Below are 13637 nucleotides of genomic sequence, written 5' to 3' on the forward strand. Positions count from 1 at the left end.
AGTGATGTTCATTGGTGGATAAAGTGCATTTTTCTCCTTTTAAATAATAATTGATCATTTTACCCTAATATACTGAACAAAATCATAATTGTGCCACTTCACAATGGACACTCTATCATGTTATGGTCAATATTATCAGCTTCTGTTATTCTGTCTTTGGTGTTCCTGTAACTTTCCCTTTAAGTGATCAGTTTTATTAGTGATGCGCTCATACAATACTAGCCCAGCGCAGAGCCACACGCCACAGCAGCGCCAGACCAGCAGTCTCAGACCGGCCGTTAGCGTGGAGATTACAGCAGCATTAAGGTCAGGTTTAGTGGTGGGGTTGGGTATTCGTTATGCTGGAGCTTATAGTTATTGTGAAGTTAGGGTTAGTGGTTTTGGCAAGCCTGCAACCTTAGCCGAAAAAAGCATAACGCTAGCTAACGCTGTGCTAAACGTGTTTGCTCCAGTAGTAATGAAAAGATTCACCTTGAACTCTGTCATGGAAACTAGCATGTATAAACCTTAATTTATTAATTTAATAATCAATAAAAAAGGAATTTATACCTGTTTTATATTATGCTGTAGCGACATTGGACCAGCGGTTTGGAAAATGGATGGATGGATGATTCAGTTGCGGCGCCATCTTCTGTTCAGATGCAGGAATGGGCTTTATGCACAGCTGCACTACTTCCTGAACTTCAGGCAGGTCCTTTGTTTCCTGTCTGCCATTATTGGACAAACTGATTAATCCAGGTGTGCCTGACCACCTGAATTAATCAGTTTGTCCAATAATGGCAGACAGGAAACAAAGGACCTGCCTGAAGTTCAGGAAGTAGTGCAGCTGTGCATAAAGCCCATTCATTTGGCAAACGACTCTCACAGTGCATTGTGGGTATTCTCTAGCCGTTGAGTGTATAGCTGTGTCCCAAAGTGAAGGCTGCGTCCTTCGAAGGCCGTATTTGAAGGCCGGATGGCCGTATTTGAAGGCCGATTGCGTCACCGCGGCGCGACGAAGGACGTCCCAATTCAAAGGCTGCATCCTTGGAAGGTCGCATTTGAAGGCCGATTGCGTCACCGCGGCTCGATGAAGGCTGTCCCAATTCAATTCTCCATCCTTCGAAGGCCGTATTCGAAGGCCGGTTGCGTCATCGCGCCGCGACGAAGGCTTCCCTGATTCAAAAGCGACGCCAAATGCACCCTTCGTTTCCCCGTGAAAAGAAGGATACATAAATGGACACTTAGCGGCCTATTCTACCCCATAAGTCATTGCGCGCCGTTGAAGACAGCATTTATTTATTTATTTTTAAAGGCGGCCGAGACTAGAGTTCGGTGGTGGACAGCAAATTCACATTTAAATGTAAGTATTATGTTTTCATTTACTCAAATAGCTAGCGAAACCAGAGTTAAATTTTCTTATAAACTTCTTCTTAACTCCTTCGTCACCATTGCGTGGCTTCATTTATCAGGTAGTTTTAGGCAAAACTTGTGGTAATAACGTTATTAGTTTAACGACCTATTTGTAATATTTGCACTTGTGTATTATAAGAAATATCACTCACCCAATAAAGCCCAAAACAATAAGAAAAGCAGTAGATAAGGCAATGGGGTTTCACTTTGTGTTTTTGTAGTGCTGTCATGCAAGGTATGTGGTTTTAACCAAATTTTAGTATACAGAAATATGATTTCTTAAGTATTTTGTATGCATGTCTTGATGTGTCTCATTTTGCAGTGTTAACAATGCACTTAAGATTGCCCCTCTGTGTTAAGTACCCTTTTCTGCTTTTTTAGAACAATTCAGGAAAAAATGGGTCTATATAGAAATAAAGAAATATATATATAAAGAAAAGTAATACACACATCTTTGCTGAAATGTATTGTCCTGTTGTTGTTATTAACAAGCCATGGTTCATTTGCTCTGCCTTTAGGATTGCAAGTGTCCTGGGACAGGAGAGGGTGTGAGTGGGAAACCCACTGCTGCAACTTGGCCCTGGTTTGTCCTCATGGATGAGGTGTTGGGACAGAGGCATTGCACCAACCCCCCTGTCCTCATTGCCTCAATCCCTGAGGACACACCAGGGCCGAGTTCAGTAGTTGGTGCCCACGGTGAGGAGGAGCCAGGGGCAGCAGCACCAGCACGAAGGCGGCGAGACAGGACGAGTTTTTGGACTTGATCAGAGAAGAAATGCAACTAGAGAGGGAGGCAGAGGCGAGGAGTGCACAGGAAAGAAGGGAGAGGATGGACAGGCTGTTTTCTCTTCTTGAGAGAATGATTGAAAAATATATATATTTTCTACATATTCTTGTTTAACTTTTTTCACTTTTATTTTTTAAAAGAAAAATTATGTACATTTATTTTTATGCAACTTTAATTGTGTAAATAAAAGAGAATGAATTGTTCTGGACATTGTTTATTTTTGTAATGACAGTAATACTTTCTGCATGAAACAAATTCTATACCTTTTTATTTTTTCAAATAAAATTGGTAAATGAAAATCATTTGTTCTTTAGGCTACATTAAAGTACTTTTTCCAACTATTTACAAAATACGTTAAACATATCAAAATCAACATAAACATTTAATTTTACAATACATAAAATAAGAAAAAAATGATGTAGACTCTATTGAGCTGAGCTGCTGTACCGGGATGGGCTGCCCCTGGTAAGGCCTCCTGCTGGTGGGACATCATCTGGGATGCTCTCCAGAGTGTTAAAGTGCATATTTCCACTATCCACTAAGTTGTCTACCAACAGGTTTGCAGGGCTGATTCAATCGACGGCTTTCTGAAAAAAGTACTTTTAATAACTACTGCATTTATATTAGGCTACTACTGCATTACTGCGTAGGCTATGTTGCATTTTACTTCTGTATATTTTCAATATACAGTAATATCTGGTTGTTACATTATATACTTTTGTGTAGTGTAATGTAATCATATTATGATGTGAGGGAAAAAAGTACTTCAGGTTACTTCACATTTGTAAGTGAATACTTAACGAAATATGCAGTTCCGAAAATTAAAGTAACAAAATGTAGGCTTATTGTCACAATATTAACAAATTGTTGCTAACTACAGCAGCGTCCCATATCAAAGGGCGCATCTGACGCGCTCGGACCGGTCTAGCCTACGAAGGATTGTTCTTGTCGCCTGGCAACCGTGACAGCTGCAGATGACGAGCGCGAGAAATACTGGACTTTTTATATTAAATTGGGTTTTACCGAAAATACATGATCCGGCAGCGCCGGGGCACACCATGACCTCCAGTAAAATATTAAACATAAAAATGACAATAGCCAATTCTGGCTCCATAGCTGTTTACTCAGTTATCAAAATGAATGATCAGGATAGCAGCTGTCCTCTCGCACCGTTGCTTGGCGCCAGGAGCGGTGATCGGGAACACCTGGTTGCACAATTAGGAAATCCTAGGAAGGCTACATGGTGCGTCCTTCAGAGGACGCATAGGCTGCATCCTTGAAGTCTGCGTCCTTCGAAGGATGCAACCTTCAACTTTGGGACACAGCTTTTATCTGTCGTGCACTTGTTATTGCGGTGCATTGTGGGATTGAATGAGTGAACTCGAATCGAGTTACTCGATAACGTCCACTATGGTTTCAGACACCACTACAAATGGCTGTTCCCTCAAATAATGTCCTATTTAAGGGTATAGGGGGCGATTTCAGACACAGCCTCAATGACGTCAAGGCTGTGATTGGTTATCAAGGCACAAGTGATACAAGTCAGCTGTTACACTTTTTTCAATGGTAGAGCCACAGATCCTGGTATCTCCCAGTAATGAGACCATCTCTGGTATAAAGCAGGCTTTAGGTGATCGTCAGCTCCTAACGTCCGGTCTGAAGCTGCTGGCCTGAAGCTGCAGTTGTAGCAGGTATTGAGAAGAGAATATTATTGTTATGATTGGTATTTTCATTGGTTCATGTAATATTTCTATGTTCCCCTTTTCAGTGGGAGACTACACAGTCACGTATATAGTTCTGCAGTCAGACACATCTCGTCTCATATGTGCTCGTTCAATCCCTCAAACTGCCACCAGAGGTCACCATCTCCTGCGACTGACATCAACCTTGATGAGCCTCACCTGTAAATCACTATCATTCATCTTCATTCATCTTCACAATTATTCATCTTCAACTTACAGAAAAAGATCATCATTTCTGTTTAAGTAGGTTTAGTTCAGTAATGTTGTTACAGTAATGTCAGTAAATGAGGGAGGGACTGTGATGTTTCCGTCGCTGGGTGTTAATAAACAGTGTTAACCACACAAAGTCTTTCACTGTAAAGCTAAAGTGCTTGTGTTAAAACAGTCTGTCATTTGGTTGCTGTTGATCTGATAAGCTTCAACACGGTAAGACAAACACACTCTTGCTTAAATGAAACTGATGATTATTGCTCATATAGCATACGTGTCTTTACATGAGAAATGTTAAGAATAGGGTGATTTACATATAATTGTTTAAATCAGTGGTTTCCAATTCCAGTCCTCGTGACCCACTGCTCTGCACATTTTGTAGGTCTCTCTTATCTGACACACTCAGTTCAGTTCATGGAGTCTCACCTAATGAGCTGATGATCTGGTTCAGGTGTGTTAAATAAGGGAGACATACAAAATATGCAGAGCAGTGGGTCACGAGGACTGGAATTGGGAACCACTGGTTTAAATGATGAATATATTAGGCAAGTATTCATGAGGGACTGTTCGTTTTTTATTTAAGGGGCTACCGGAGGAGTTTTGAGATCTATAGTCAAAATAGACTTGGCCCTCCCTTCGCCAGCAATACATTTTTCTATGACCCTCCAAAATGAATGTGAAAAAAGGCATGACCCTCCCCGATCATTTATTGATTACTTCTGTACTGGTTTGCGCTTGGCAAAGATGTTCAGATAGCCATTGTTTTTTTACAACCATGACAAACGACTTACACCCGTTTCACACATACTCCGTTTGCAGTGCGTATGCGGTGCGTCTTTTTTCCTGTTCCCATGTTAACAGGTCAGAGCTTTCACACTGAACACGATTGCAGTCTGTCAATGCATTCCAGGTGCGGTGTGTATACAGCAGTGAAGCGATCGTTACCGCACCGAGTCTATTTCTGCTGTGCTGCACGCGCTGAATTAAAGTGACAGTGGTCAAAATGAACACAAATTGACATGAAAATATAATAATCTCACCATAAATGCATTTAATTAAATATTACAATTTTTCACAGTCATCCATTTACTTTAAGAGAGGGGTAAAGCAAGGGAAACTACAATTTTCCTCAACAAGGCGACATACAGTAATGAACAACACTCGTCTCATTCGTGGAGGTGGAAAAACAAGTTCTTTGTGAGATACAATATTTATTGTATTAAAATTTAAATGCAAAAGAAAAGGCATGATAGTCGCTGTTTTTGTCAATTTTAAGTTTTAATTTAAAATGTTTGCGTTTAAAAATTTTAATATAAGTACATGGTTAAATATTTTACCACTTGCACTTGCTTGAGCAACTTAATATATAAATCTATATAGAAGTAATGCATTGAATAATATGTTGTTTAAATTGTGTTTAAACGTGAATACATCTATTAAAGAGTGTATGTGTATTGAGAGAATCGCAATGCTGACAACGTTTTTTTTAATAAAAGTTGCTGATAACTTCTGGATTTAAAAGTAAAATGATGAGTATGTGTTTGTGGTACAGCTGCGGATCAGTTACACACTGCAAACGCAGCATATGTGAAAGCACTATAGCGTGCTGCTCCTCCACCGCATACGCACTCCACACGGAGTATGTGTGAAACAGGCGTTAACTTCTGCTTTCTCATCTTACACATCACACTCCACTGTTATGGTGGCCATTTTAGGAGATTTACTCACTAACATCGTTGTGGAAACATAATAAGTATGGAAACTAAAATATGGTAGTATCGTGCTACAGCACACATTCTATCAGCTGCAGTTCTGGCGCCTCAGTCCCAATACTGTACCGTAACCGGTATGGTAATGCAGCGGTAGAGTTACACTCACAGGACACTGCACTTATTCACAATCACAAAAGTTCATTATTTGCTCGTGCTTTAAGAGATGTTTTCACATCATCATGAACATTAATTCCCATATGAAAAAAAACCTGCATGGTTCATATACAGCAACCATATATCTTCCTTACTTAAATCGGCCAGAATTACCTTCTGTGTTTCATATAAGGCCAATACATGTCTTATACAAAATCAGACCGATTATGGCCACTTTCATACTAAATAGCACACATACAACTTGTAGGGGATTTTTGCGTTGTATATGAATACTGTTAAAAGACTTGTATGAGTTTTACATGACAAAAGTATGCAAATGTGTATGGTATTAGTAGAAATATATAAAACTCATAAAATTTATATATAAATCATTTAAAGTTCTTATATTGAATCATATGCTAGTCAAATTAAAGTCATATAGAATTTATACACATTTTGTGTCATTTGTTTGTGTTTCATACAGATTTCATGTTTTGATGACCAACATCTGATTCACTTATATGCAGTTGGCAAATTTTTAAAGGGATACTCCACTTTAAAATGAAAATGTTGTCATCATATACTCACCCTCATGTTGTTACAATCCTTTATGAATTTCTTTCTTCTGCTGAACAGAAAGGAAGATATTTAGAAGAATGTCAGTAACCAGACAGTTTCTGGTCTCATTGACTTCCATAGTATACATTTCTTTCCTACTATATGAAGTCAATTGGACCAAAAACTTTCTGGTTGTTTTGATTGAGTAAACTTAATCAATTTCTTATACGTGTTAAATATTAATAATATTGATTTTATTTAAGTAATATTTGTGGTTCTTGAGACAGATCAGTTTAATTATCCATTCTCAAATATGGTGATGGAAATTTCACAAATATATGAGCTCAGTGTATTTTAAATAAATAATTGGTTAGTCAAATACTAAATTATTTTAGTGAAAAACTTCAAACTTAAATATAACTGTAAATTTCAGACTAAATTAATTGTTGGAGTTTTAGTCAATTATTTCGGTATGTTCAACTCAAACTATCAAGTAAATGATATTCAGAGATTTTATTAAGTGTATAAAGTTAATTATTGAAATAAAGCCACTGAATTATTTTTTTGATGATTTTTTTGAATTTATTTTTTATTTTACCAATAAGAATCACTTCGACATTTAGGAAAGTTTTATGTTTGTAGGTTAAGAATAGAACTGTTGTTTACCATAGTAGTACTGTGATAAAGTTTAGAGAAATTGTCACAAATGAAAATGAAAACAGGTGATGCAGGATTTAAAATGAAAACTAGTGATATGTGAAATATGCAACTGTATCTTGTAGAACACACTCTAATAAATGTGTGCTTGTGTGTGTACAGTATAACCATGATTGACTACAGGCATAGGGCTCGACTTAGGACAAGATAAGAGTGAAGTACAGCCTTATGGTAAACTGCACTGTGTTTTATACGCGTCCATGCTGGACAATCATAGGAAAAAAATGCTAATTTAATATGTTTTTACATCATGAAAATCTATATGGCTTCAGTTGTATGTAGGACATATATGACATAATATGATTAAAAATACACTAATATGATACAATTTATATGTGGTTTTTGCAGCATATATGTCCCTTACAATATTCTGTTGGAACATATAAGAATCACAGGAGTTTTTAGCAAACCTTTTCCATATGGGGTGTTCTGAGGTGAGACTTTGCCTCTCACATGGTGAGTTCAAATGGTAATTTCCAGAGAGGTCCTTTGTCCTCTCAGGGTCTGGTCGCTCTTCAAACAGACTGTCCGGCATTTCCTAATTTCTCAATTCTTACAGCCGGGTAAACATTTCATTGGCGTTCTGTTCTGACATGATGCACTTTTTCTTAGCGTGTACGCCCCGAAGCGCGCACTGTCAAACAGCGCCAAACTGAACTTATGTAGGGTCAGACCCATCTGCTAGTGATGGAAAAAAATACACAAAACAAGCCACTTTGAAATTTTGCTGTTTTCATGAATACAAAAGTTGGGTGACCCTCCCCTCAACAAAGAATAAAAAGACATGAACCTCCCCTATTTTCCTCCGGTGGTCCATTCCATAAATACCGAACGGTCCCTTACTTCAATGAGCTCATTGTTTTTGCCTTAAATTATTACATTGTTTAAATTAATACATTTTTAGCTAACTGTGATTTTGTACATTTCTGAAATGCATAACTTGGACAGTTTCCTCTGATAACAGATCACTCTAAATTGTAATGTGGACTCGTGTATTTTCTGTAAAGCTGCTTTGAAATGATGTGTATTGTGAAAAGCGCTACACAAATAAATGTGAATTGAATTGAATGCTGTATTATAGATATATGTTATGCTGATGTGGGTCAGAATGGCTCCTCCTCTTCCTCTGATCTTCTTTCTGCTCATGATTCACGGTGAGTCTCTCTTACATTCACATTAGAAACACTCTGATGTTTTATTTAAGGCCTCATGAGCGGCTGATCTGCACTTTCTTCTGTCCTGTTCTCACATATTTCTCTCTGAAACAGGAAGTTTGTGTTGAACATGTCAAACGCTCCTTTTAGAAATGTCAAGGGGTGCTTCTCAATATCCCTCCTCGTCTCCTCGCTCCTCCGTCCTCCATCCTATGACCCGGAAACCGATCGAGCTCAGCCATCTTGAAGGACATCTCAATTCTCTAACTGCACTGCGAGGAGTCGAGGATCGAGGAGTGAGGAGTGAGGAGTCATGAGCGAGGATGCACAGGTGTATCCTATGCGGAAGAGTTTTATCGACTAAACGTGACGCACGTATAAATTCTCCTCCCCCTTCACATCGGTCACAATCATTTTAATTTATACTTTACCTTTGCAGTTTATATAAACCACACATCTCACATATTTCAACAGGGTATTTTGCTTTATTATTATTTATTATGAATGTCTTAAATAAACAAACTTCAACAACATAAGGGCAGATCCTTTGAGCGCTGCTGATGACGCGATGAAGTGACGCTCGAGTGATCAAGTATTCCAATGCATAAAAAAAAGTTACATTCGATTCCTCCGTCCTCATTTTCTTTCCTCGCAGCCTTTCCTCGCATCCTACAGGTGGTGAAGCTGAGACGTGAGGAAAGGAAACGAGGATGCACAAATAAGAAATGAGAAGCACCCCAATAGTCTTTTGCTACTTGCTAGTCAGTGTCACATGGTTTAGGGGGAGGGACTTTCTCAAAAGTTCAGAGCATTTGATTGGACAAAAATCACTTTATCAGCAGATCATGAATATGTTTGGCTCATGTTCTCGGAAGTGAATGTGTACATGTTAAATATGTATCATGTCAAAGGAGTTCACTAGCATAAATGAGCTCTGGGCTGATAGATGAGAACTAAAAGCCACAAAACTAATTTGTTGATGTCATTGGGTATTTAACCCTCAATCGGTTCTTGGGGTCTATATGACCCCAATCGACTTTTCCTTGATTAAAAAAAAGGGTTCCCTTCATCTGAGTGGAATAATATTTTGTGACTTTTCCTAAATAATCTATCTATACACACACAAAAAAACTGGGCTTGATTCGGTTGTTCTGAAGGTATGTAAAACATTTTTTTACACTTCTGGTCTTCGGGGTCAATATGACCCCACATTGAAATGAATGGGAAATGTGAAAAAAACGCAATATTTTTTCTTCATTTGTCAAAAACAATCTTTAAATCCAGCATAAATCTGAAAATTTTCACACAGAAATGAAGGCCTACTACTAGAGCATATATGTGATGTAGAAAAGACATGCTCACTCACACACACACAAAAACACACACAAACAAACACACACATGTCTGTGTGTACTGCCACAGCATTTTTATAGAACTGGCAAAGGAAATCAGTCACAAATGCTGAACAAAGATATAAAAGGGTAAGACCTAATTCATGCACACACACACACACACACACACACACACACACACACACACACACACACACACACACATACATACATATGCACACATGCATTCTCACTCTCTCTCACACAGACACACACACACACACACACACACACACACACACACACACACACACTCACTCACTCACACACACACACAAACACAGACATATGCACACACACTCTCTCTCTCTCTCTCTCACACACACACACACAGACACACACACAGGTGTGACTGTCACAGAGAGAATTTGTATCCAATTTGGCTAATGAAGCCAAATGCAGAACACGTGTGAGTGAGACCTAATGCATCCACATGCAGAGAGAGCAAGAGAGAGATGAAACGGAGATAAAAGACAACGGACCTTTTCCACTGTAAAAAGTTTACGTCTAGATGTAAGAGCTAGACCTGTGTTTTGAAAACAAAGGAATTGTTCCCACGGAAAGGCTATAAAAGAGGGTCTTTGGTGTCCTGCACACAGTTCATTCTGTGCTGGCAGTATGACAAAGCGCTACACTCTCCACGAGACACTGGACTGCTTGCTGGATTCCAGCGAAACTGAAGATGCCCTGGAAGACTCTGAGCCAGAAGACTCTGAGCCAGAAGACCCTGATCCCCCTGAAGACAACACAGGGTTGGAAGATTACCAGGAATCAGATGATGACTGTGAGGAGGGAGATGCAGATCAAACCTTCACTTCTAAAAATGGGCAAATAACCTGGTCTACTACCCCACCTTCCCAGGGGCCAGGGAGAGCTTCAGCAGCACGTGTGACAAAGCTGACACCCGGACCGACAAGGTACGCATGTTCTCGTGTAGAGGACATAAAGTCATCTTTTTTATTGTTTTTTCCACCAAGCATCCAAAGCATCTTGGTGGAGATGACAAATTTGGAAGGCAAGCGAGTATATGATGCTGACTGGAGGGACGTCGACTGGACTGATATTGAGGCATTCATTGGTCTGCTTATTCTTGCCGGAGTTTTTCGTTCTAACAATGAGGCCCTGTCCAGTTTGTGGGAGGCTGAAACTGGGCGTGCAATTTTTTGTGCGGTAATGACTCTGAAAAGGTTTCAAACTTTATCAAGAGTCATCCGATTTGATGACAGGGCAACAAGACCTGCTCGCCGAGAAACTGACAAGCTGGCACCAATTCGGGACCTGTGGGATTTATGGGTTGAGCGTCTCCCAATAATGTTCAACCCCGGGTCAGACGTAACAGTGGATGAGTGCCTGATGCCATTTCGAGGTAGATGCTCATTCAAGCAATACATGCCTAGTAAGCCGGCGAAATATGGATTGAAAATCTGGGCAGCGTGTGATGCCAGAACGAGTTATGCATGGAACATGCAAGTTTACACCGGCAAACCTCGAGGTGGCCAGCCAGAAAGAAACCAGGGCATGCGTGTGGTCCTTGATTTGACCACTGGTCTCCAGGGACACACAGTGACGTGTGACAATTTCTTCACTTCCTATGCCCTTGGCCAGGAGCTCCTGAGAAGGAAGTTGACCATGGTGGGCACAGTTCGAAAAAACAAACCAGAACTCCCACCTGCTCTACTGACCACAAGAGACCGAGCTGTGTTTTCTTCTCTTTTTGCGTTCAATGAAACACACACTATTGTTTCATACTGCCCCAAAAGGCATAAAAATGTGCTGCTCATGAGCACATGTCACAAGGCTGACAAAATCAGTGACAGGGAGGACAAGAAACCAGAGGTCATCTTGGACTACAATCGCTGCAAAGGCGGAGTTGACAACCTTGACAAGGTATTTACAAATTTTATTATTTGATGCATTGTTTTGCGAATTTTCAAAGTTGCTGAGTTAGTAATTGGTATTTCTTTTGCTAGCAGATATACTAATTTGTTTGTGTGTGTGTTTGAAATATTGCAGATGGTTTCAAGCTACAGCTGCAAGCGAAAGACTAATCGATGGCCAATGGTTGTCTTCTCCACAATCCTCGATGTTTCGGCCATAAATGCCTTTGTGGTGTGGAGAGAAGTCAATCCATCATGGGAGAGAGGAAAGTGTATGAAAAGGAGGCTCTTTCTAGAGCAGCTGGGAAAAGCTCTTGTGTCCCCTCAGATGGAGCGACGACAACACGTGCCTCGTACACCAGCCTCTGCAGCGATTCTGAAGAGACAACAACAGCATTCGTCCAACGAGCCAGGGCCCTCCACTGATCCACCCCCAAAAAGAAAACGGTGTCAGGTTTGTCCACGGGCAAAGGACACCAAAACTGACAAGCAGTGCACAAACTGCAAAAGAGCCATTTGTGCTGCTCACACAGTGTTCCTGTGCCAGATGTGCGTGGACTGATTATTGTTTTACAATTTGTTTTACATATTTTTTGTAGCTTGTTATTGCTTTTTTGTTCAGTGTTCAGAATGTTATTGAATTTTTTTTTATTGTTATTAGATGTTCACTCATATTGCTTTTGTTTACATATTATTTATTCATTTCTTTTGCATTCTAAAGTTAATTATTTATTTTTACACTTTGTTCATTAAAATATGTTCAACAATATGCAACTAAAATCTGACTCCAAGTCTTGTCCTTTAGGTGTGTCTTGGGTGGCCTTTAGGTGGCATTTTTCTGTCAAATCTCTGTGGCATTTTGTAAAAACAGACATTTCAAAATGCATCAAAACTACAAAAATTCTACTATTTAAAAAAATAATTATTTTAAATGTCCTTTCTTATGTTTATATATATATAAATTCACAAAATGTATTTCAAAAGTTGTAATACAAGCAGTTGGCCACATGCAGTAAAATGAATGGCTCTCTATTGCCTCTGCTGGTCAAAACTATTTCTTTCTTAAACTGCAAAGAATTTAGGTTTATCTCTAACCAGTAGATGGCGTACTTCTACACATAACACCTAGATCAATATCCAGAAACAATTTAAATTAAATTTAGATCATCATTTAAGTGATTTTTTCATAAAAAATTAATATTTCATATGCAAGCTTATGGTGTAGTTGAGGAATTGTGTGGTAAATAGGTACAAAAGTACTTCATATCTCCCAAAACACAGCATTAATGAATAGATGAGAAGTAAACAAAAAAAAACATATATTATTTGTATAATTAAAAATGTATATTTTTTGTATAATTTCTCTATCAATTGTTGGGGTCATATTGACCCCAAAGACCAGATTTGTAAACAGGAAACGAAGACCTTATTAGGGTTAATAAATCAACTTTGATTATTTACTTCATCTTATTTTTCATATATTTCATCATTTGAGAGTGCGTCATGTTGTTCGTGGCTGATTTCTTGGTTCTCTCTTCACTCCTCTGTCTCTGTACATTTACTTCTGCTTTTCTGCAACACCGTCCATCAAAGCTCATCAAAAGATCACTGTAGGACAGGGCTGCCAACTTTTGAGTTCCCTTTCGAGGAAACGTCACATTTACAAGCGCCAAAATGATATTTGTTGTTTTAATTTCATAATAAAATTGACAGAATCTGAGAGATTAGAATTTAAAAGTAACCAGCTCTGTCTTGGCTGACATGTGGCCAGAGGTGTAAAGTCCAGGTTCAGAAAGTAAAAGTCAATATTTTGTTCATCTGGATTTGCTAATTCAGACAGGAGAACTAATTAGTGGAATCAGCTGCTGAGTTCATGGGTGGAATAAACATATGGCAGGACTTCTACTTTCTGACCCCTGGACTATACACCTCTGCCCATAGGGA

At 39.1% G+C, this 13637-nt stretch overlaps 1 protein-coding gene across 1 annotated transcript; it reads left to right on the forward strand.

The window, feature by feature from the left end:
• Nucleotides 1–10252: 10252 nt before the first annotated feature.
• Nucleotides 10253–13080, forward strand: LOC311283627 (piggyBac transposable element-derived protein 4-like). The gene is made up of 2 exons (XM_084398152.1): nt 10253–11703; nt 11830–13080. Exons 1-2 carry the CDS (start codon nt 10435–10437, stop codon nt 12253–12255), a joined length of 1695 nt encoding a protein of 564 aa, XP_084254278.1. The 5' UTR covers nt 10253–10434; the 3' UTR covers nt 12256–13080.
• Nucleotides 13081–13637: the final 557 nt, after the last annotated feature.

The sequence above is a fragment of the Rutilus rutilus genome, assembly GCF_951802725.1.
Source record: "Rutilus rutilus genome assembly, chromosome: 2".
Classification (NCBI taxonomy): Eukaryota; Metazoa; Chordata; class Actinopteri; order Cypriniformes; family Leuciscidae; genus Rutilus; species Rutilus rutilus.

Coding starts and splice junctions, on each gene's coding strand:
- LOC311283627 (XM_084398152.1), top strand. CDS start 10,435: ATGACAAAGCGCTACACTCTCCACGAGACACTGGACTGCTTGCTGGAT. Junction 11,704..11,829: donor GAGTTGACAACCTTGACAAG/GTATTTACAAAT, acceptor GAAATATTGCAG/ATGGTTTCAAGCTACAGCTG.